The sequence below is a fragment of the Cinclus cinclus genome, chromosome 20 (genome assembly GCF_963662255.1).
Source record: "Cinclus cinclus chromosome 20, bCinCin1.1, whole genome shotgun sequence".
Taxonomy (NCBI): Eukaryota; Metazoa; Chordata; class Aves; order Passeriformes; family Cinclidae; genus Cinclus; species Cinclus cinclus.
In genome coordinates this window covers 1624587-1644794 of record NC_085065.1, presented here as the reverse complement: position 1 = coordinate 1644794, position 20208 = coordinate 1624587, and the positions used below count along the sequence as shown (strand labels likewise).

General features: G+C 59.1%; 1 protein-coding gene across 1 annotated transcript in view; it reads right to left on the bottom strand.

Annotated features, from left to right (window-relative positions):
- The window catches only part of NTN1 (netrin 1), an 83035-nt gene extending 67326 nt beyond the window's left edge, over positions 1–15709 (bottom strand). Inside the window, exon 1 of the mRNA XM_062506302.1 lies at positions 14686–15709. Coding sequence (XP_062362286.1) covers positions 14686–15709 — 1024 coding nt within the window. The remainder of the gene's footprint in view (positions 1–14685) is intronic.
- Between the last annotated feature and the right edge of the window lie 4499 nt (positions 15710–20208).

Below are 20208 nucleotides of genomic sequence, written 5' to 3'. Positions count from 1 at the left end.
GGAAATGTTCACTTAACACGGCTGCACCCCCCTGACCAAATGAGTCTGATTTTCAGAGCTAGATGCACAGGAGATGCAAAAATTTCCCCCTTCCCTACCCCTTAGTTTTCAATTAATTTTTCCCAAGAGCAAATCTCAGGCCAGGGTGGCTATACCTGGAAAGGGCATCACTCACAGAGCCCATTTTGTCTCCCTGGCCCCAGGAACCATCCAGGGAGGTGAAATCACTTCTCCTGCAATTCAAGGAGCGGAAGAGAGCAGCTGAAGCTGGGGGAAGCTGGGGACTATGTGCTCTGTGTCCCACCAAGCTGCAAACTGCTGGGGCTGGCTTTGGGGGCCCCCCAGACTAAAGGAGGGGCTGCAGGAGCTCTCCAGCCCCCAGCACTCAGGGCAGCCAAATTCCTGGAGACAGCACCTTCTCCTCTGGTCTCAGACTTCCCCGCTGGGGCTGTGTTGTTGCCTCTGGCAGAACAGGAGCAAATCCATCAGCCGCCCTTCCATCCAAAGCCTGAGCAAACTTCACAGAGGGAGAGCAGGGCTCCACCCAAAGCCCACGGAAAGCAGCGGTGAGGCGAGAAATTACTTCTCCTCCTGCTGCCCCTGCTCTCCCTCTCTGTCCCATTGGAACTGGAGCCCTTTGCACACAGAGAGGATCCCCGGCAGCAGCATCTGAGCACACAGAAGCCTGGCTCACACAAACCCAGAGCGGCTCTCCTCCCCACCTAAACTCAGCGTTTGTACAGGAGCTGCGAGGGGACCTTTGTTATCCATTTAAATTGCTCGTTTAAATGGGCAGCCGGCTCCTAACAGGGATAATTTTATAGCCCCATAACCCAGCACGAGGAGTCTCTTTTACGACCCTGCACTCCCGCTGTCTCAGGCAGGAGCGAGGCAGCGGCCGGAGCCCACAGGGCTCTCTGGCACGGAATCCATCGGTAATCCCGAAAAATAAAACTGTCTTATGAGATATAAATTAGATTCCTGCCCTGGGGGATGAGCGGCTCTGCTCCCCCACGGGGCTGCCGCTGTCAGAGAGCATCTGTTGCAATTACAGGTTCCTGCAGCCTGCTCGGCAGGAATGACCTCCCAAATACTCCAGCAGCAGCTGGAGTTCTCACAAACACTCCGTGTTCTCTTTACAGCCCAGCAGCAAGGGCTTGCTGTGTGATGAATTGCTGCTTGGTGGCCCCATCTCCTCCCAGGACCCTGGGGGTGTCCAGGGTTCCCTTGCTGAGGGTCCAGATTGTTACCTGGAGGCTGAGCTTGTCTCTCCTCAAAGGTTTGTGCGGTGCAAAGGGCACCTTTGGCACGAGATCAGCACCATTAATTGCCCAGGAGAGGAAGCAGCCTTCAATGCTGTCTAATTACATAGAAATTACCAGAAGAAATTAATTCCAAAAGGTGACCATATGGGCTGTAAAGCTGAAGCCGAGGCTGGATTTTGCCTCTGGTTACTGCCACTCAGAACTGAGGGCAGAATCCAGGCCAGAAGTGTGTTTCTAGTTCGTGATTTATTGCACCAAAATGGAGCTGGTAATGAAAACCGTGTTCCACTTAATACTCAGGCGACTTCCAACAAAAATGCCAGCAGGAACTCTTTCTTCTGCTCCTTTCCTTGCAGCTGCCCGGCAGCAGAGGCTCTGCGCGCTCAGCCCTCCTGCCGTGCCACAGGGATGGCCCCCGCATGTCCCGCGTGTCCCCAAGCCCAGCTGATGGCACCAGGCTCAGCTCCGGGCCCTGCTCTGCTCTGCTCATCTCCCCCCTCCTCCCACACCTTCCCCACCTGGGCAGGCTCAGCCTGAACTGCAAATTAATTCACAAAACAAACAAACGCCATCTCTGTGACGCTGTTTCAGCGCTGGTGTCCAAACCACCTCGCGGGCTGCTTCAGCACCGACCCACCCGACCCCACCTGTGGGTGCTGAGTCCCCCTGCAGCACCCAACGCTGATGGACCCGGACGAGCCGAGTGCTTTACCCCTTCCCTGCCCAACCTGCTGCTCCTTAGCTTTAAAAATGTCGTATTTTTCCCCACTTTCAGGAAACATCAGGACCTCTCCCCTCTCCTCCCAGAGAGCAGCAGGTGGAGAAAGCTCCGAGGGAGCCTCAGAAAGGACCCTCGGGCCCCTTCGACCCCTCCTTGAGACCACGGGGCGACCTGTGGGAAATGCCTGGGAGATGGCCGAGCGCCACGGCTGAGCCCCTGCGCTGCGATTCATTTGCATGCCAAAGTGGTAGCCGGGCTCCTTCCACCACGGTGCAGGCATAGAAATGTATTTGAAAGTTCAATATCGCCCAGCAGAGAGCTCCCCGTGGAGAAAATCCTCCCGGAGGGCTGCTGGAAGGAGCTTCCAAGTCAAAGGATGTCCAAAGGAAACCTCGGGTCCCAAGGGCAGCAGAATTGCCGGGGGGCTGAAAGGCACCGAATGGAGGCGGATCCGCGGGGCTCTCCCTGCCAAGGCCAGGCGTGCCAGCGGCAGCAGGGAACTCGCGGGCTGGGTGACAAGTGCCGTGGCCTCTCCTCTGCTCCCGCACTGCTCAGTGGCACCCCGGTGACTCCGCGATCAAGGTCTCATTCACGCCAGGAAGAGTCAGAACCCAGGGATATGTGTCAGGCCAGCACTTCCCACTTCTCTTTCAGCCCATGGACACCTATAAATCTTCCAGGGACAGAGGGACAGGACATGCCTTCGCTGCAGCCACTTTCAAAGGCTCCTTAAAAGCAGCCCAGGACACGGAGAAATCCATTCTATGGAGCAATTACCAGGAGTGAGTGGGAGTTCATGGAGCTGCTGCCTGCCAAGGACCAGAGCAGAAAGTCCATCACCCCCAACCAAGGCAAGCGAGTCCAGTTATTGGCAATAAATGCATTTATTCAAAATGTCGAGCCACTTTACATTCCTTTATTTAACAAAGCTGGTCTAAATAGGGGCTGGGGTAAATGGAAAATAAAGTCTGGGAGGTTTCATGGCTCCCTTGTTCTCCGAGCAGAGCTGCTTGGGCTCTGGTTGCTATTATTAGTGTAACGATTCTTGTTGTTATTATTATTGTTATGATTATATGCATTTCATTCTCTTCTGGGTAATGAATAATTTATGACTCTGTCTCGATCCCCTTTCAATGGATTCACTACCAGGGAGACTCGCTGAATAATTTGGATCATTCGTTTTCAAGTGCAGGGGCTGCCGACAAATTGTTCGCTTTTCACTGCTGGGGACATTCATTGGTTACCCAAATCAGGGGATTTCTTTGGTCACCCCCAGCACGTGAGGCGCTGTCTGGGTTTTGTTGGGATTTTTTTGTTGTTGTTGATTGGGTGAAACTTTGCGAAGTGGAGACTAACAAACAGCTCATCTGGGGGGCTGGACTTGTGCAGAAGTCAGTTTGCCAAATTTCTGTGAACATTTGGTGGTTTTGCAGAGGCTTGTGAAAAGTAAATGCTACAGAGGATATTAAATGTTATTCAAATGTTTTAAAGGCGACGCTGCTCTTGCTCTTTGACTTGATCTAAACTATTATGCAGCTGATTATTAAGTTTTGCTTACTCAGCTCACACTAGAGAAATGTTGAGGTGTTAAACCTGCTTGCCTAAACTCCGGAGGGAAGGGGAATTTTCAGGAGGCTTGCACTGGAGATCTTCTAATCCTTACAATCAAACGAGCGCCTGTATCAACCTGCCTGTATCCACCGTGCAATCCCTAATCCCGAATTCACATCCATCCCACGGGATCAGCCTGGGCAGCCTCTGTGCTCTGCAGGGATCCATCCCCAAGTAACACGGTAGGGATGAGCGCTGTTCCTTATCCTGGGACGGGACGGGACGGGACGGGATGGGGAGGTCTGACACATCAGCGCTGGTACCCACGGTTGTCTGGGATGTCCCCACGATTTGCCTGGCCATGGGATGTCCCCACTTGGACAAATCTCGGCAGATGTGCTGCCAGCTCCCTGAAAAATCATCAGGATATGCCACGCTCATCTGAGGAATGAACTGAGCTCCGCTGGTGCACGGACCCCCTTGACACATCTCTGTTAGATGTTGAACTGCGCCCAAAACCGCCACTGGCTGAATCCAGGAACAGCTGGGAATGAACAGGGCTCAGCACCCCCGCTCCGGCTCAGACCTGCCCAGCTCCCTCCGCAGCCGCAGAGGACAATCCCTGGTCCCCAGGGCCGGAGCCTCTCATCCCGTCGCTGTCCCGTTCATCCTGTCCCTGTCCCGACGGTCCAATCCTGCTGGTCACATCACTGTCCCTCTGGTCCCGTTCTCATCCCGCTGGTCCCGTTCTTGTCCCGCTGATCGCATCCCTGTCCCGCCTGTCCTGTCCCTCCCGCACCGCCCGCTGCCTGAGCCGCCCGCCCAGCCCCGATTTACGAGCAGCGTGTGAAGGACAGACACTGGGCCGCTGGGCTGAACAATGCGGGAATATTAGCCGAGTTACAAAAACAAACAAACCAAACCCTGCCGGGAGCCCGTTTCATTTATCTTCCTTTGTCCCGTTTTGCTTCAGCGTGAAAGTCGCCCTTTCAAGCGCAGCGGTTGCGTTCCAGCCCCGGCGGGCAGCTGATCCAAGGCGCTGCACCGCGAGCTTCCCAAAGGCGTGTTTGCACAGTTCAATTCATCCCAAATATTCAGCCGAGTTTCCCTCCCTCCAACCCTCCCAGGACTTTTTGCTCGAGAGCCGAGGGTGTAAAGCCCGGGGCCGAGGATGGCGGGGCACAGAGCCTTTGTGTGCAAACACAAGCTGCTGTTTGTATTTGCCTTCCCACTGTCAGAGCTCGATTGTGCGCGGGGCAGCGCTGGCCACCAGGCTGCTCTCAATATCCGCCCGGCCACCGCCGCTGCCAGAGGGACGCTCCCCTCCCTCCCCGGCCGCTTTGAAGAGAAGGGATTTAATTTCATGAGGCTTTCGGTAATCACGTTCCGATCTCCAACATTAACCAGAACTGACTCCCTCTTGCAAAAGGGGGAGGATGAGCCAGTGAGCAGCCCCGGCTCGGGACGGGCCGCACCGACAGAGGAAGGCAAAACGCGGGGCTGGTTCTGGGCCGCTTATCAGATGCGGCTGGAAACAACAGGGTAGTGACAGCGCCGGGAGGAAGCGGCTTTACCCATCGAGGGTGCTCTTCAGGCTGTTCTCCTGCACCTCAAACTCTGATATTTAAACCCAGATATTTTCCTCCTGTCCGCGGCTCTTCCCATCCTTTACCTTCCTTCTTCCCTGTTCCATTTCCAGTGTCCTGATGCCTCTGTCACATTCCCCAGGGCTCGCTTTGCTGCTGGATCAGGCTCCTGCTCGTGCCTCGCTACCTACTGGGGTGGTCAGTGGGCCAAGAAGAGCCAGGGCCACCCTTCCGGGGAAGGCCTTGCATGAAGAGGAGGCTGCGAACAGGGAGATTTAGGTCTCACCTGCCTGCTCTGCCCCTCCCTCTCCTCTCCTCTCCTCCCCTCCCCTCCCCTCCCCTCCCCTCCCTGTATGCAGGGCTCAGTTCTCCCCAGAGCATCTCCTGACCAGGCAGAGATGACACTTTAGACCTGAAGGAAAATCTTTTTGGGGCTGTGAGAGCAAAGCAAGTGCTGGGCCAGTCCCCAGTGCGTGTTAAAATTCCCTTTTCCAATAAGATGTGCTGTCCACTCTCTCCTCATCCACTCTGGTCTGACTCCCTGAGCCTGCACCCAAAATACACACAGAGCTGCCACTAAGGGACATTAATTCTTCCTATAGGATAATTAATGATAATTCCAATGAAAATTGTTGCCCTTGGTCAAAACAAAGCAGAGACCCCAGTGATCCACCCAGTGCAGCCTGGCAGGGATCTGGGTGATGGATGGCTCCAAAATACCACAGGGAAGATGACGTGGACACCTCATCCATCTTTCCATGCCGGGCTCTGAACTTGGAGCACACAGGCTGTGAAGATGGGATCTGTGAGGGAACAGCTGGGAGAGCACAGACCCAGCACGGATATGGCACCGAGCCCAGAGCGAGGACCTGCTGAACCAGCAGCATTCCTCCCGTGCTCCTCCTCCAATTCCCACCTGGGACAGTGGGAGGACACCTCGCCTCCCTCCCTCTGAGAAACTGAGAAAACTCTGAGAAAACTGGGGAGTACTCTCGCCACTCCATGAGGCACCATCAACAAATCTGTGCCTATTTCTCACTGGCAGAGAGAGTTTTCCACCCCAGCATGTCAAGAAGGAGAAATTTGCTGTAAAACAACCCTGGAGAGCCAGGCTACTCCCAGCCTGTGGCACTGCACTGCCTGTTCCTGCCCCTTATGGCATTTTTGCGCTTTCCCAGGGGAAACTGGGGATGATGGGTGTAGGCCCTGGGCTCTCCATCCTCTCCCCGAACCAGAGATGCAGAAGCTTTGATCCTCAAGCAGAGATTCCCAAGGTTTCTCCCCCTTCCTGTACTGGAATTTCCACTCACTTGCCCACACAATCTCTTTTTGATGCTTGTTTTTGGCAGAAGATGGCCAAGGACTCCTGAGCTCATCCATTAGCAGCCCCTCCATCCCCAGAGGAGCAGGAACTGAGCTGAGGGCTCTGATTCCCAGTGCAGCATGCCCAGGTGTCCTGTCTCAGCAACCACAACCTGGGTGACAACAGGCATTGGGCAAAGCCAGAAGCTCCTTCCAGCCCTTCTGTGAAATAATTTAGAAAAACACTGTACTTCCAGGAGAGAGTGAAATAAAGGTTTGTTCCTTCCCTGCTCTCCAACCCTCTGTCCAGGTGGGGGATGCAGACAAAATTTCCAACCCTCCCATCACTCACAAAACATTTTGAAAAAGTTGGAAATGAAAATTTCTGCCTGCAGAAACTTCTGCCCGGGAAGATTTCTTCCATGGTCTCACAGCTGTGTGGGGGATATGAATCCAGGCTCTTTTCCTGCCCGTTCCTTTCTCTGCCCTCTGTAATCCCGGCGATGCAGGAGGTCGCCGTTGTGGGCAGCACTTCTGTGCCCAGTTTGTGCTGTCGATGCCCCCCGTGCCCGCTGAGCCCCAGAACAAAATAATTACTCTGCCCACATCACTCCATCAGCCTTTAAACTCCAGTCTCCACTAAAACCAGCAGTGTACAAAACACTTCCATAACTTCATCTCGCATCAGAGACAGTTTCTCTTCCATTCCCCTGCTCTCCCAGCTCACTATCTGTTTCTTTAGTATCTCCCAAACGAAGACAGGATTTTTCCCTCCCCACCACTAATTCCCTATTTTCTGCTGAGCCTAAAGCAAACTCCCACTTAGTGTGGGGTTGAGCCCCTCCGTGCCACTGGTCCCTCTGCTTCTGCCTGGGACAGATCGGGAGCCGCCGAGTCGCTGTTCCGCTGCCCCCGAGAGCTTCCACGGCTGCCCTGGCTGAGAGCAGGAAAAGCCTCCCTGTCTCCTTATCAGTCCCCAGGGCATCCTAATCCCCTTATAAATGAAATCCATTATACAGATATCTTTTTAAAAGCCTGCCTGTCACTCCAGCCAGCCCCAGCCCAGCTCTCCGGACTCTGGAGCGTGGTCAGCGGGGATGAGTCTGTGCCGTGGGCAGAGCCGGGATTGCCGCGGGTGAGGTTCCTGTCCCTGCCACTGTCCCTGTCCCTGTCCCTGTCCCTGTCCCTGTCCCTGTCCCTGTCCCTGTCCCTGTCCCGTGCTGTGAGCACTGCTCAGACACGGAGCTTGTCCCTGTCCCGGCGGGCTGCAGAGCCAGGCTGAGCCGTGCCAGCCCCGGCCGTACCCGCTCCGTGCGGGAAGCAGCGGGGATCTGGCAGGGATGCTCGGGACGGGAGCTCGGCTTATGCAAAGCAAACGTTTCCTGCCGATCGCAGAGGCAGAGGCCAAACGGCAGCCGCTGCTCCAGAGGCACCCTGGGGACGGAGCAGATGTGGCTCTGCCACCGCCGAGCCCTGGCCCGGCTCTGAGCCCTCTGCACTGATCCAGGGCTGATCCTGGCAGCAAATCCTCTCCCTCGTCTCTTGAAAAACGGCGGGGTCTGTTCGATGCAATCATGAACGTGCTGCAAATAAAACCATCCTGGTGAGGCTGAGTCAGTGAACCCCCCGTGTGCTGGGGACACAGCCCTGCCATGGGGTCCTGTGCCCCTGGCGGCTGTGCCAGTGCTCTCTAGGAAAGGCTGGATGTTGGATTTGATGGGTTCTGGGACTGCTTTGTTTGTTTTTTTTTTTTTTTCTTGCTGCTTAACAGCAACAAAGGGCCAAATGATCTATAGCCTCTGCAATGCCAGAGTGTTTCAGCCATCCTGACCCATGATCTCCTTTGTCCTGAATGTTCCCCAGGACAAAACTGGTGGAGGAAAAAACTCAACACAGCACCCTAAAATCCTCCAGAAATTCCTCAGTGAAACTCTGCTTGCACAGCCCAGAAAGGTTACAGACAGGATGGGAACTGTGATGGATTTTGAGGTGGAGGTGATCAATCAAGGTAGAGAAAAGCAATCACCTACATTTAATAAGAGACACCAGAAACTCCCTGGAATGAAGACCTGCAGCCCTATAAAAAGCACAGGAGCCTCCAAAACCACTACTGAAAAGCTGGGTATCACAAAAGGAAGGCAGGAGAGATCTAAGGCCAAAAAAGCATTAATCTTCTGTGGTCACAAAAATCCATCCCCATCCCTGAGGATGAGGGGGAGATAAATTAAGAATATAGAGACATATTCATGTGCCCAAGTGCTCCCACCTCACAGGCCAGATGGAAATTCCAGAATCCTGGGAGTGCTTTTACAGGCAGTGGGAATTCCAGAGCCCTCGGGTGCTTTTTGCTCCATCCCTGGAGAGGCAGCACATCCCCCCGAGCAGACACAGGGAGTTTGCAAGGCGAGGACAGCGGAGGCTGAATAAGGATGACATGATTTGGCCCAGAAAGAGGAGGGCAGAGATTAGCTGTGGACAAGCTCAAGGGAAGGCAAGTGTCCAACCCGGAGTGCCAAGCCTGGTTTTGTTTTAGCCTTAACTGCGCTTTTTTGTTTGTTTGTTTGTTGGTGTAAAAACCTTTCTGTTGGAAATCAGTTTAACTTTAAGCTTCCTGAGAATAAAAGCCTGTGAGAAAGCTCTGCCCATGCGAGGCTCCCTTGGGAGGCTTCAATGGGAGCCAGAGCAGCTCATGGGCCCAAATTTCTATGGCTACAGCACCTATCTGCTCAGCAACACAGTTATCCCTGCTCGTGTGCTTCCCCATGCAGCACAGTCTGCTGGGAGCTGCACCAGGAAGGGCTGGAAAGGACCTGTGGCTCTGTAGATGGTACATGGAACCACGAGAAGCCCAGCTCTCACAGGGTCTGCTCCAGTTGCTGGTGAAGCTGCCCCAAGTTGTAGTTTTCTGGGTACAAGGGTGCTGCAATAATGTTTCGTGCCTTTCTCAACCCAAATCCAAAGGATTTTACAGAGCCCTGCTTTGTTCTCTATAAATAAGGAAATTGAGGCCCAAGACAAACCTGGACATCAGAAATTATGAGCAATCCTGTTATCATCAGGACCATCACAGAGCAGCTCCAAAATCTACCTGAGAAGCCTGGCTGGATGCAGCCACAGGCAAAGTCGTGCTGTGCTGCCAGATCCAGGCACCAGCGCCTGCCTTGGATGGACAAAGGATGTTACACTGTGGGGATCCTGCTCTGGCACCCTGGGGATCTTCTGTGGGACCCCGGGGATCCTGCAGGGGCAGCTTGGTGATCCTGCTCAGAGCCTCTCTGCTCGGGTTGGGAATGTGGCTGTTCCTCCAAGCAAGAAGGGGTGGATGCTTACAACCTTCCCCATCCCTCTGGAACAGACATGGCAATGAGCAGGCTGCAAATGGGGACACTCAGACTCCCTTTTCCCCTCAAAGAGGGATTTGCAAAGCTACTGTAACCCTCTGTCTGCGTGGCATCCCAGCATGGAACTGAAGGGGCAGAGGCTGCAGTGGATGTGCCCCTGTGTGGCCAGGTCCCTGCCAGCTCTGCCACTCCCACCCACGCTCCCCTTGCCACTGCTGCAGCCAGCACCTCTGTCCCTCTGTCCCCCTCAGGACAAACCATCTGTAAAGCCCGGAACCACCCCGGCAGAGGAGAAGACAGAAAGGACATCTCCCACCAGCCCAGCCCTTCCTGGTCGGATTTGCCTCAGCCTCTGTGAGCCATTGTCAGCCCCTGGTGGCCCGGGCACTCTCTGCTCTGCCTGGACCCTGCAGACACGTACTGCCTCACAAGCAATTCCTGCAGGGACTCTCCAGTGGGACAGAGCTAAAGTCACCACCAGCTTGAATCCTTCTTCCATTTGGAGGCCAAGGAGAATGGGAAGGAATCATCTCATGGGGCTCCCCAGTATCCCAGTGTGCCAACCTGGGAGAAATGGTTACAGTCAGGATGAGAACTGGGAAGGCTTTTGAGGTGGAGGTGATTAATGCAGGGTAAAGGAAAGGGATCACCTGAATTTAATAAGGGACACCAGGAACTCTCTGGCATGAAATCCCTCCCAATTCTCTGTGGGAGCAGAGCGAAAAGAGCTGGCTGGGTGGGAGGATTGATTTCCTGGTTGTGAGGAGGGTAGAGGGGCCCCGTTTTCTATTTTAGCAAGCACTGCCCTGCAAATGCCTCCCTGGACCACCACGGAGGTGATAAAGCCCCAGGCTTGACTGGAAGGAAGTTTTTCATTGGGAGTGTTTGGCGGGCGCTTCTCTCAGAGTTCCTGGTCAACTCCTTGTCTGAGGTGAAGTTTCCTTTCCGCTGAATAAGAAACTTGCTCGGAAATTGCTCTGACATGAGACACATCCCAGCCTGGGAACCCTTCGGCAGCAGAGCAGAGCCTGTCCAACACCAGGCTCCCTGTGCTGCCCGTGCCAAATCCCCTATCTGGGAACACAATGTGTTTCCTTTCTCCCCCTGTGCTCGCTCCCGGGTTTGTTAAACGCTCTCAAGGCAGCACAGAGGGCCAAAATCCGAGCGGCGCCCAGCACCTGCAGCCATCGCTGACTTCAGGAACACGTGCAGGTGCAGGGAGCATCTCCTGGCTCCATGAGAGAAAGGCTGTGAAGATCCAGAGCCGGCACTGGGAAGGGAGTCTGGAGTTCTCCAAGTGCCTGTCGTCGGGATGCAACCTGGGCTTGTCCAGTAGTGCTTTATCCAAGGCAAAGGTGCTCTATGCAAACTGAAGGGAGGGCGCTTGTCTGCGTTAATTCCCAGCACCTTAAAAAATAACATCGTGGTTCTGGAAAAATTTTGGAATGGTGCCCGTTGTATTTTAGTGATGTTAAATCTGATCGCAGACCCTGTCTGCATTTCCCCGTATCCACATAAGCTCACCAGCAGCTGAGCTCTGACAGTGCCTTACTCCAGACCTTTCCCAGCTGCAATCTCCTCTCCTGGGGAGTTGGAAGCTGCATCAGGACAAACTGGGCTGGAGAAGGGGGCTTGGGCTGGACCAGTGCTGAGCAAAGAGCCAGCCCAGCGGCGCTGGGATGGAGGATGGAGAACAGACCTCCGAGCTCTTCTCCAAGCTGAGTCCTCCCTGGAGCACTCCGGCTCCCAGGCACCCGGCCAAAGCCGGACCGCAAGGCCAAGCTCTACGTGCATGAGTTACTTGCCAGGTAAAGCTGATGGGAACCTGAAGCTGTGAAAAACTCTGCAGGAGCAGATCTCTGGAGATCGTCTCCTTAGGACAAGCCCCGTCCTTTCCATGTGCAGTGCCTGGATCTCGCAAGGAGCTATGAAGAAAAAATCGATCTGGCTGGCAAAAACCGTTCCCATGGGAAATTTTGACTTTCTGTCAGAAACACCAGAGCATTTCTTTTTCAGCCCTAAATAAGCATGAATAGGAACAAAGATTCAGTTTTGGCAGGAGAAATGGTTTTACCAAAGAAAACACCCAAATTTTTAAGCTAAGCAGACACATTCTGTAATTTTTCTCTTTGGATGAAAAGAAAAATAAAAATAAAAAGAAAACCCCCAACGACTTTCCAGAAACGAAAAAAGTAAATTCAGTGAAAAAAAAATGCAACCAGTTCTCCTACCGCTATTTGATGCAAATTCAGCTGATTTGGCTGATTCACCTTTCCCTCAGTACGGCGGCTCAGCCCCTCTGCAGAACTGGAAGGAGCCTCCAGCGTGCGGCAGCAGCAGCTCCCCGCTCATCCCCTGCCCCTGCCCGGCACAGGCGGCTCCGCAGCCCCCGCTGACCGGGGCCTGACTTTCTCTCAGGATTTGGGAGAGAAACCAGGGTGGGCCGATGGTCATGAGCGAGCGGGTGGGATTGAATGGGGTTATTGTGATCTTTATCTGGGGGGATTATTCCAGGCGGTGCGGATTTGGCAGGGCAGCGCGGGTTTTTGGCCGTGGCTGGTTTTACAGACTGATAGGTGCAGCTCCAGGAAAGGAGCAGCAGGACTGGGCTGCGGAAAATTGTTTTACGGTAGCTTTATCCTTGCAAAACATTCACTTCCGAGCAAAGCCAGTGGAAAAGGAAAAAACCAGCGATTTTCGTTTGCAGAAGTCTGACGCGGCTAGGACTGCACATGGTCTGAAATGCAAAGCCTGGCGTAAAGCGACATATTTTACTGGAATCTGGGAACTTGTTTCCCTTTTATTGGAAATAAATTGGAAGGGAGAAGGATGGTAGGATCACGGCGCCAGCTCAATAACCGAAGAGTTTTCAGGAGCAGCTGGGGATCCTGCAGAGTAGACCGGGGGGCCGATAGCACCTCGGGACCGCACCAAAATTTACGGCATCGCTGACAGCGGTGACTCTGCAGGCAGGGAGCGGGGCTGAGGTTGGGACAGCCAGACCCCTCCTGTCCCCCGGCCTCGCTGCTGGACAAGAGACAGCGCTGGGAAGTCAGCGAGACGCGGAGCTCCGTCCCCGAGCGCTGCCGGGCAGCGGGACCCGGGGGACGGCGGAAAAGCAAACCCGGAGCTGACCCCGACAGCCGAGGGGCACCCGCCGCTCTGCCCCGGGGCACGGCACCTCCCGTCCCGACGGGATCCGCGGCTCGCTCCACGGCGGGGCCGAGCATCGCCCCGGAGCCGCCACCGCGTGTGTCCCGGTTCCACCGGGATGAGGGAGCGGGCCCCCCTCCCCGCCAGATATGCCGGCTTGGCTATGGCTCCCTGGTGAAGACATCGGCGAAGAAATTGCGTTCTCTGCAAGAGACACATCTGATTGTAATTCGGGGAAAAATATAAAAAATGAAAATAAGAGAAAGAAAACAAACAAACAAAAAAAAAGGGGAAAAAAAAAGACGGCTAACCCCGGCCGTTCGGCGAGGGTTTTTTCCTATCGTCGGAGCTGCAAATATTTTGGAAGACGGGGCCGTGTTTTCCGTGTAAACAAGGCGGCGGCGGGCGGCGGACCGAGGCTGCGCTCAGCGGGGCCGGGAGGTCCCTGCGCGGGGAGCCGAGCCCAGTCCGGGGCATCCCAGCCCCGGGACCGCGTCCCCACAGGCACACGGCTGAGCAGCGGCCCCCTAAACAGCGAGGAGAGGAGCGGCACCGCGCGGGGGTCCCGCCGGGAAGCGGGGGTGGAAGATCGGAGGGAACATTCGGCGGGATGTGTGAGGACTCACGGGGAAGAACTCCCGAAACACTTAACCCTTATCCACCCCGACAGCGGCAAGGGACACTCTGTCCCTGCCCGGGAACAACCAGCACGACGCGTTTCTCGCTCGAGATGGAACGAACCGGCTGCTGTCCTGTTCTCATTCGTTCCTGGGGCTCGTTCAAGTCCCCGCCGCCGCCTCACAGGGTCGTCCGCAGCTCCTCAGGAGGCAGGGACGGGAGCCGTAGGCTTTGCCGGGCTTCCCTGCCCTGCTCCCTACCTCCTTCCCTCTCCGGAAAGGGCCGGAGTCCGTCCCCGTCCCTCCCGGACGCGGAGCCTCTGGGTTTTGCGTCGGCTCTGAGCCCGTGTCCCGGGATAGAGAGCGGGATTGCTGGCGGGCTCCGGGATCTCCGGACCGCAGCCGGGCCGCGGGCTGCGAGCCCCCCGGCCGGGACCTGTCCGGGACGGGAGACACTGCCCAGCCAGCCGGGGCCCCTCCGCGCTTCCCCGGACACGAACGGCGTTTTCCCGGAATCCTGAAAGCCCCTTATCCCCTCTCCTGAGATCTTTGGTTTTTCCTGCCTCGCGTTTCCGAGCTTCCCCTTTCTCTGCCCATCAGAGTACCCCGCTAAGCCCATCCTGCGCCGCGGGGTACCTCCTGTGTCCCCGTCCCCCTCTCCTCGGCTCTCGGCATCCCCTTGCCCCAGATTCCTGTGCCCGGCTCGATGGTCTCAGATTCCTCGTGCCCGCTGTTTTGCACCTAGCCTGTCCCTCGGTGTTGTCGCCAGCGGGCTACCGGGCAACTCAGTGTTCCCTGCCTTGAGCTGCCGGGCGTCTCAGTGTCCCATCCCCTGAGCTCCCGAGTGCCTTCACATCCCTGCTCCGCGCTTCGAGGTCCCTCGGTGTCCCGTCCCCATCCCTACGCTCTCCGGCACCTCAGCGTCCTCCTCCTATCCATCTCCCTGAGTATCTCCGAACGGCTCCCCGTGCCCCTGGTAGTCCCCGCTCTGTTCGGCGCGTCCCTTCATGTCCCCGTGCCTTTCGGTGCCGTCCCCCGCGGCTCCTTCGCTCTGCCCTCCCTTTACCTCCTCTCCGGGGACCTCCGCGCCCCGTCCCCATTCTGCTCCCCGCCCGTGCCGGAGTGTCCGCGCCCGCCGCCGGGACTCACCCACACACTCGTTGGCCTCCCGGGCCGTCGCTCGCTGCCAGGGCCGGTCGTAGTGGAAGGGCTTGCAGCGGTCGCACTCGGGGCCGGCCGTGTTGTGCTTGCAGTCGCACACCAAGCTGTCGTCGCGGTCCCGGACGCAGCGGGACGCGTGCCCGTTGCACTTGCAGCGCCCGCCGACCTGCAAGTCGGACACGGCGTAGAAGTAGGAGTCGCGGGCCAGCTCGGAGTCGTCCTCGCTCTCGTCGCCGAAGGTGTGCAGGCGGCTGAAGGTCACCCTGATGTCGGTGGCCGTCACCCAGTCCTGCAGCACGGGCGAGTTGTCGAAGTCGTGGGCGGTGGGGCGGCCGTCCAGGGTGCTGAAGGCGATGAGGCCGCCGGAGAGGGGCCGCACGTCGGTGTGCGAGTCGGTGCACACCGCCTCCTGCTCGTTCTGCTTCGTGATGGCGGCGCGGCTCGGCTTGTTGTACATCTTGCGGCACTGCGTGGAGTAGAACTGGAAAGGCACCCAGGTCTTGCCGTAGTCCATGGACTTGTGGATGGCCATGGACTCGGGGCGCGGCGAGCAGAACTGCAGGCTGACGTAGGTCACCTCGAATTTCTTGCCGAGGGAGAGGGTGAGGGTGACGTTGTGGGGATACTGGACGTAGCTGTCGGACTGCCAGCAGGTCAGGTTGTGCGGGTTGTTGAGGTCGGTGAGGAAGGAGGGCGGGTGGGCGCGCTTGGGGTCGGAGGCGTTGCAGAGGTGGCAGGTGCGGACCTGCTCCTCGCCTTTCTCCGTCACCACGCAGTACCGCGACGGCGGTTTCCCGCAGGTGCTGGACACCTTCACCTCCTTCCCGAAGGCCGAGTTAACGAAGTCGGGGATGCAGCGGCGGGGCAGCCCGTGCTCGTCGTAGCAGGGGTCTGGCTGGGCGGTCTGCACGGCGAACATGCTCACGCCGTGGTAGCCGCCGCGCAGGGGCTGCGCCAGCCACGCCGCCGCCAGCAGCAGGGCCAGCGGCGCCTCCGCTCCCCTCCGCGGCATCCTGCGCGACCTCCGCGCGGCGTGGGGACAGCGGGGAGGGGGACACGGGGCAGACCGGGGAGCCGCCGCTCGAGCGCGCCGCTCCGCGGGGCGCCTCGGCCGGGGACGCGGTGCGGCGGCTCAGGGAGCCCGGAGCATCGCCCGCCCCGCGGCCAGCCCCGCGGAGAAAGGGGAGTCCGCGACGGCGGCGGCACCACAAAAGTGGGGCTGGCGGCGGGGCTGGGTCCCGCCTGCCTCCCGCCCCGGCCCTCGCACGGAGAATGACTGGCGGTCCCAGCCCCCGCCGCGTTTGAGGTCATGCTAAAGGAGTGACATCGCGCTCAAGGAACAGAACAACGACATCCACTGGCGGCTCAGCCAGAGACGCGCACAGGCCTCGGGGAGGGGGCGGAGGGGGGGGATGGGAGTGGGACGGAGCCCGCCTCGACACCGCGGTGATGGGTGCCGGCTCTGCCGCGGGGCTTCCGAGCCGCCCCGAGGAGCCGGGCAAGGACCCTTGTCCTCCCGCCCGCGCCTCTGTGCCCCAGCGGGGCTGGGGGAGCCGGGGCCTCCTGCGCCCTGCAGATGGGGATGCTCCGTAGGCGTGGAGCAGGAACGGGAGGAAGCGGCCGGGAAGAGCCCCACGCCCACCTGTGGGGACCTCGGGGGGGATCATGATGGGGCCGTCTCCCTCCTGGTCCCTGCTGGCCGCCCCTCTCCACCGGATCAGCTGGATCGGTGGGGGTACCGGCCCGAGTGGGCTCCCGCAGCCTTCGTCCCTGGGACAGAAAACCCGGTGCTGGGGATGTTGAATGGGAGAAAATCACTACACAGGAACTACTGGGCCTGGCGGCGCTCTGCAGGTTGTTTTAGGGGGTTGATCTCGGTGAAGAGGGGCAGTCTCTCTATCCCAGCCTCGGGACAGACCGGGCACAAGGGGCTGCGCGGCGCCTCTTGCCGCCCCCCCACCTCGCTCTGCAGTTTGCTGGCTCTCCCGTTAAGGCGAGGAAGGGGTTAAAGGGCGGCACTTGTCCGGCACCGGGCTCCCCTTCCCACCCTCCCAGCGGACCCCCAGTGCCGAGGGGCCGCCCCCGACGGCCGCTTCTCCCCGGATCCACTCCGGCTCCGCTCTTCCCGCTGTGATCCCGGCCGGGGACACAGCCCGGGGGGACGGTACCGGCATCCCGGACAGACGGTCCCGGGAGGGAGCGGAGTTTCCCTCCCTCGGCTCCCGGCCGCCCTGCTCGCCCCCCTTCCCTCCCTCCCTCTTTGATTAAAAGGGCACTTTTATTTTTCCAACGGAGGTGCCCTCTCTCGGAGCGCTGCCCACGCCGTGTCACTCAAGCGTCTGGGCCCTGGCACGGCGGCGCGGTCCCCTCCCCGGAGAGCCTGGCGGGGCGGCCCGAGGGGACGGGGGCTGCCCGGGCAGCGGCGAGCCCCAGGCCGGCCTCCGCCCCCTCCTCTCCGCCCGCCCCTCTTCCCGCTTTGAATTCCTTGCCACCGAGCTGAATAAAAGTGGTTGTTGTAAATTGAATTAGTGCCTGATTAATCTGCTCCCGGGCCTGCTAGCCCAGCGGGGTGTCTTTGGCAATGCAACCGCCTTCCCTGCAGGGCAGCGGGGCTCCGCAGCCTCCCTGCCCCCATCGCTCCCGCCGGACACCCCCAGCGGCCCCCCCAGCCCCGCCGCTCCCGGGATTTGTTAACTCTTCCCCGGGGAACAGCCCCTCCGTCCCGCTCCCGGTGCCCTCTGGAAGGAAGAGGAGGGGTGTGTGCCGATGGGGGTGAGACCGACCCGTGACTGGGGGGGTCCCGGTCCCTCTGGTCCCACCCGAGCCACCCAGGGACTCGGCCGCAGCCCGGCACACCCAGGACACGCGCGGACAGTCCCGGGATACCCTAGCCCCGGAGAAAGTTTTAATCCCACTCCTGAATCGCGGCCCTATTTGCAGAATTGGGATGAGGGGTGTGCTCCCGTCCAGCTCTAGTAGGGCACCTCAAGGAGGGAGGGGGTAATTTAGACGAAGCTGTCCCAGACCGTGGGGGCCAGGCCGGGACGAGGCTGCGGGAGGCCCCGGGACATCGCCGCCCCGTGCGGACTCGCCCCAGCGCGCGGGCCCGGCGCGGCTGTGCGGACATCGCGGATGGGAATTCCCAGCCCGGAGCCCCAAATTCGGGCCCACAGACCCCTCCAGGTGCCTGCCATGAGCATCTCCGCTCGTCTTTGTGATCCCCCGCTTTACTCGCCTGGCGCTTTTCCTTCGGCCACGCGTGTCCGGGACCAGCTGTCACCACGGGTTCCCTGTCCACCGTGTCCAAGCTGTGCCGGGGCTGCGGAGGGACAAGGGGACGGCTCCTGTGCCCGGGAGGGACACGCGGGGCCCGCTCGGGGCGCAGCAGGTGCCGCTGCCGGGACCCTCGTTATTCCAGGGAAAGATGCGGGTTTGGCTCCGGACGCTCCTGGACACTCTCGCCGGCCCGGCCGCGGCCCCGGGAATGCCCCCAGTGCGCAGGGCAGGGCTGAAATGTCAAAGCTTCTTTAAAATCCGGGAAGGTGTCTGAAAGTCTCCCGGCCGCCCCTCAAAGCCCTCACGGTTCTTCACCGCCTCACAGCAAAAACTGGGGTGAATCCACGGAAAGCTGGCCCCCGTGGAACTCCCCCGCAAAACCGAGGTGCTGCCTAATCCCATTAGCAGGGTGTTAATTTAACAACCTCCCGGCGCTGCCGGGCGCGGGGCTCCGCGCTGCCCGCCGGCTTTCCCGGGGCTGCGGCTCTCGCCTCCCTCCTGCCCTTCTCGCTGGGTTTATTCGGTGTTTCACAACCCCCGGGGTTTGTAATGGCTCTTGCGGTCATTAACGTGATTTACTGAGGCTTTCTCCTCTAATTACCTCGCCCTCCAGCTATTAAATGCATGTAAGCAGCTCCGCGGGGACCGAGGCACAGTTCGCCGGGCCCGGGGCCGGGCCCGAGTCTGCCGGGCTCCTCCGGGGCAGGGGCCTGGGGCAGTCCCGGGACGATGGAAGCGGGGGTGCTCGGGCCACCAGGCCGTGTCCTCCACGAATCGCCCCCCGCTTCAGATTCGCTTTTCCTATCATGAGGAACCAGCCAGCCCCAGCCCTGTCCTCCACCTGGGAGGACGGATCCTTGCCGAAGTCAGCCCCGTGAGACGCCGAAGCATCTCCGGTACCAGCACCGGAGCACCTCTGATGCCCACACCGGGAGCGGAGCATCAGCGGGATCTCCGGTACCTACACCGGGAACGGAGCAGGGCTGGGACCAGCACCGGAGCATCTCCGGTTCCCCGGTCCCTGCCCAGGAGCGCGGCTGGGCCGGGCCGGGCCGGGCCGGGGCAGAGCGGAGCGACCCCGTTCCCTCGCGTTTGGCCCGGGAGAAGCCCCGGGGACGGATAACCGGGAAGGGCTTTATTTCAGCCGCACCGGGGGCAGCGGGAAAGGCGGCCCCGGCGCCCGGAGCCTGTTTTAAAAGTCAAATGGCTTCGGGTGCCGGAGCTCGTCCTCCTCCCCGGAACAATGCGCTGCTCCTCGCCCACCTCCCCCTGCACCGCCCGGACTTGGAGAAGGGAGGGGGAAAGCCCGAGCGGCTCTTCTCCTCCTCGGCTCTCGGGGGGCCGTTCCCCGGCGGGACCGGGAGCGGCTGGAAAAGCAGAGAAGACCCGGGTTGAAATAATCAGGAGCGATTTATTCCCCTGGAGTGACAGTTCTTTTGAGCAGTTGCCGAATGGCAGTTTCTGTCTTTCTGAAAGCTTTTCTTCCAGATTCTGTTCAGATTAGGCTGGGGAGATGAATGAGGCCATTATCCAGCCCAGTAGCTATTCTGAAATGCCAAATTAATTACCAAGGGCTAAATCAAGGCGATGGGGGCTGAAGGGGAGAGGGGGGGGCGGCGGTTTGAGGTGTGAAAATATCTCCGTGATCTTTTAAACACGGGCACGACGGGCGGCCCGGGCTGCTCCCCTCAAACCCCCCAAACTTTCGCTCCGCAAACGCGGGGTCGGCGGCGGCCGGAGCCGGGCGGAGGCACCGAGGAGACGCCGAGGAGACCTGCTCGGGATCCCCTGCCCCGGCTTCGGCATCACCCCTGAATGCGCCGCTGCCGCATTTCTCACCTCCGGCGGGGCTGCCGGGCACCGCGGGGCTCCGGGCCGGGCTGAACCGGGGCCGCAGCCGCAGCCGAGGCCTCTTGTGCCGCTCACGGGTCCGGCGGCCCCTCCGGGCACTCCCCATCACCTCCGCGCTCCCCGGCACAGGGACTCTCCGTCACCTGTGCGCCGGTGCGGAGCGCTGCGAGGAGCAGCCCCGCTGCCCCCAAACCCCTTTGCCTCATCTGAGCCGCCCCAGAAAACCCGGGGCATTCCCGAATTCTTTCAGCTCCGGAGGGCCGGCTCGGGGATGCGACAATGATCAGCCGGTCGCTTCTTTGCGATGAGAGAGGGAAAGGGGAGGGTGAGTGATTGTGCAGGGATGCTGATCCATAACTTGGTTCGCGTTGCTTGGCTTGGAGG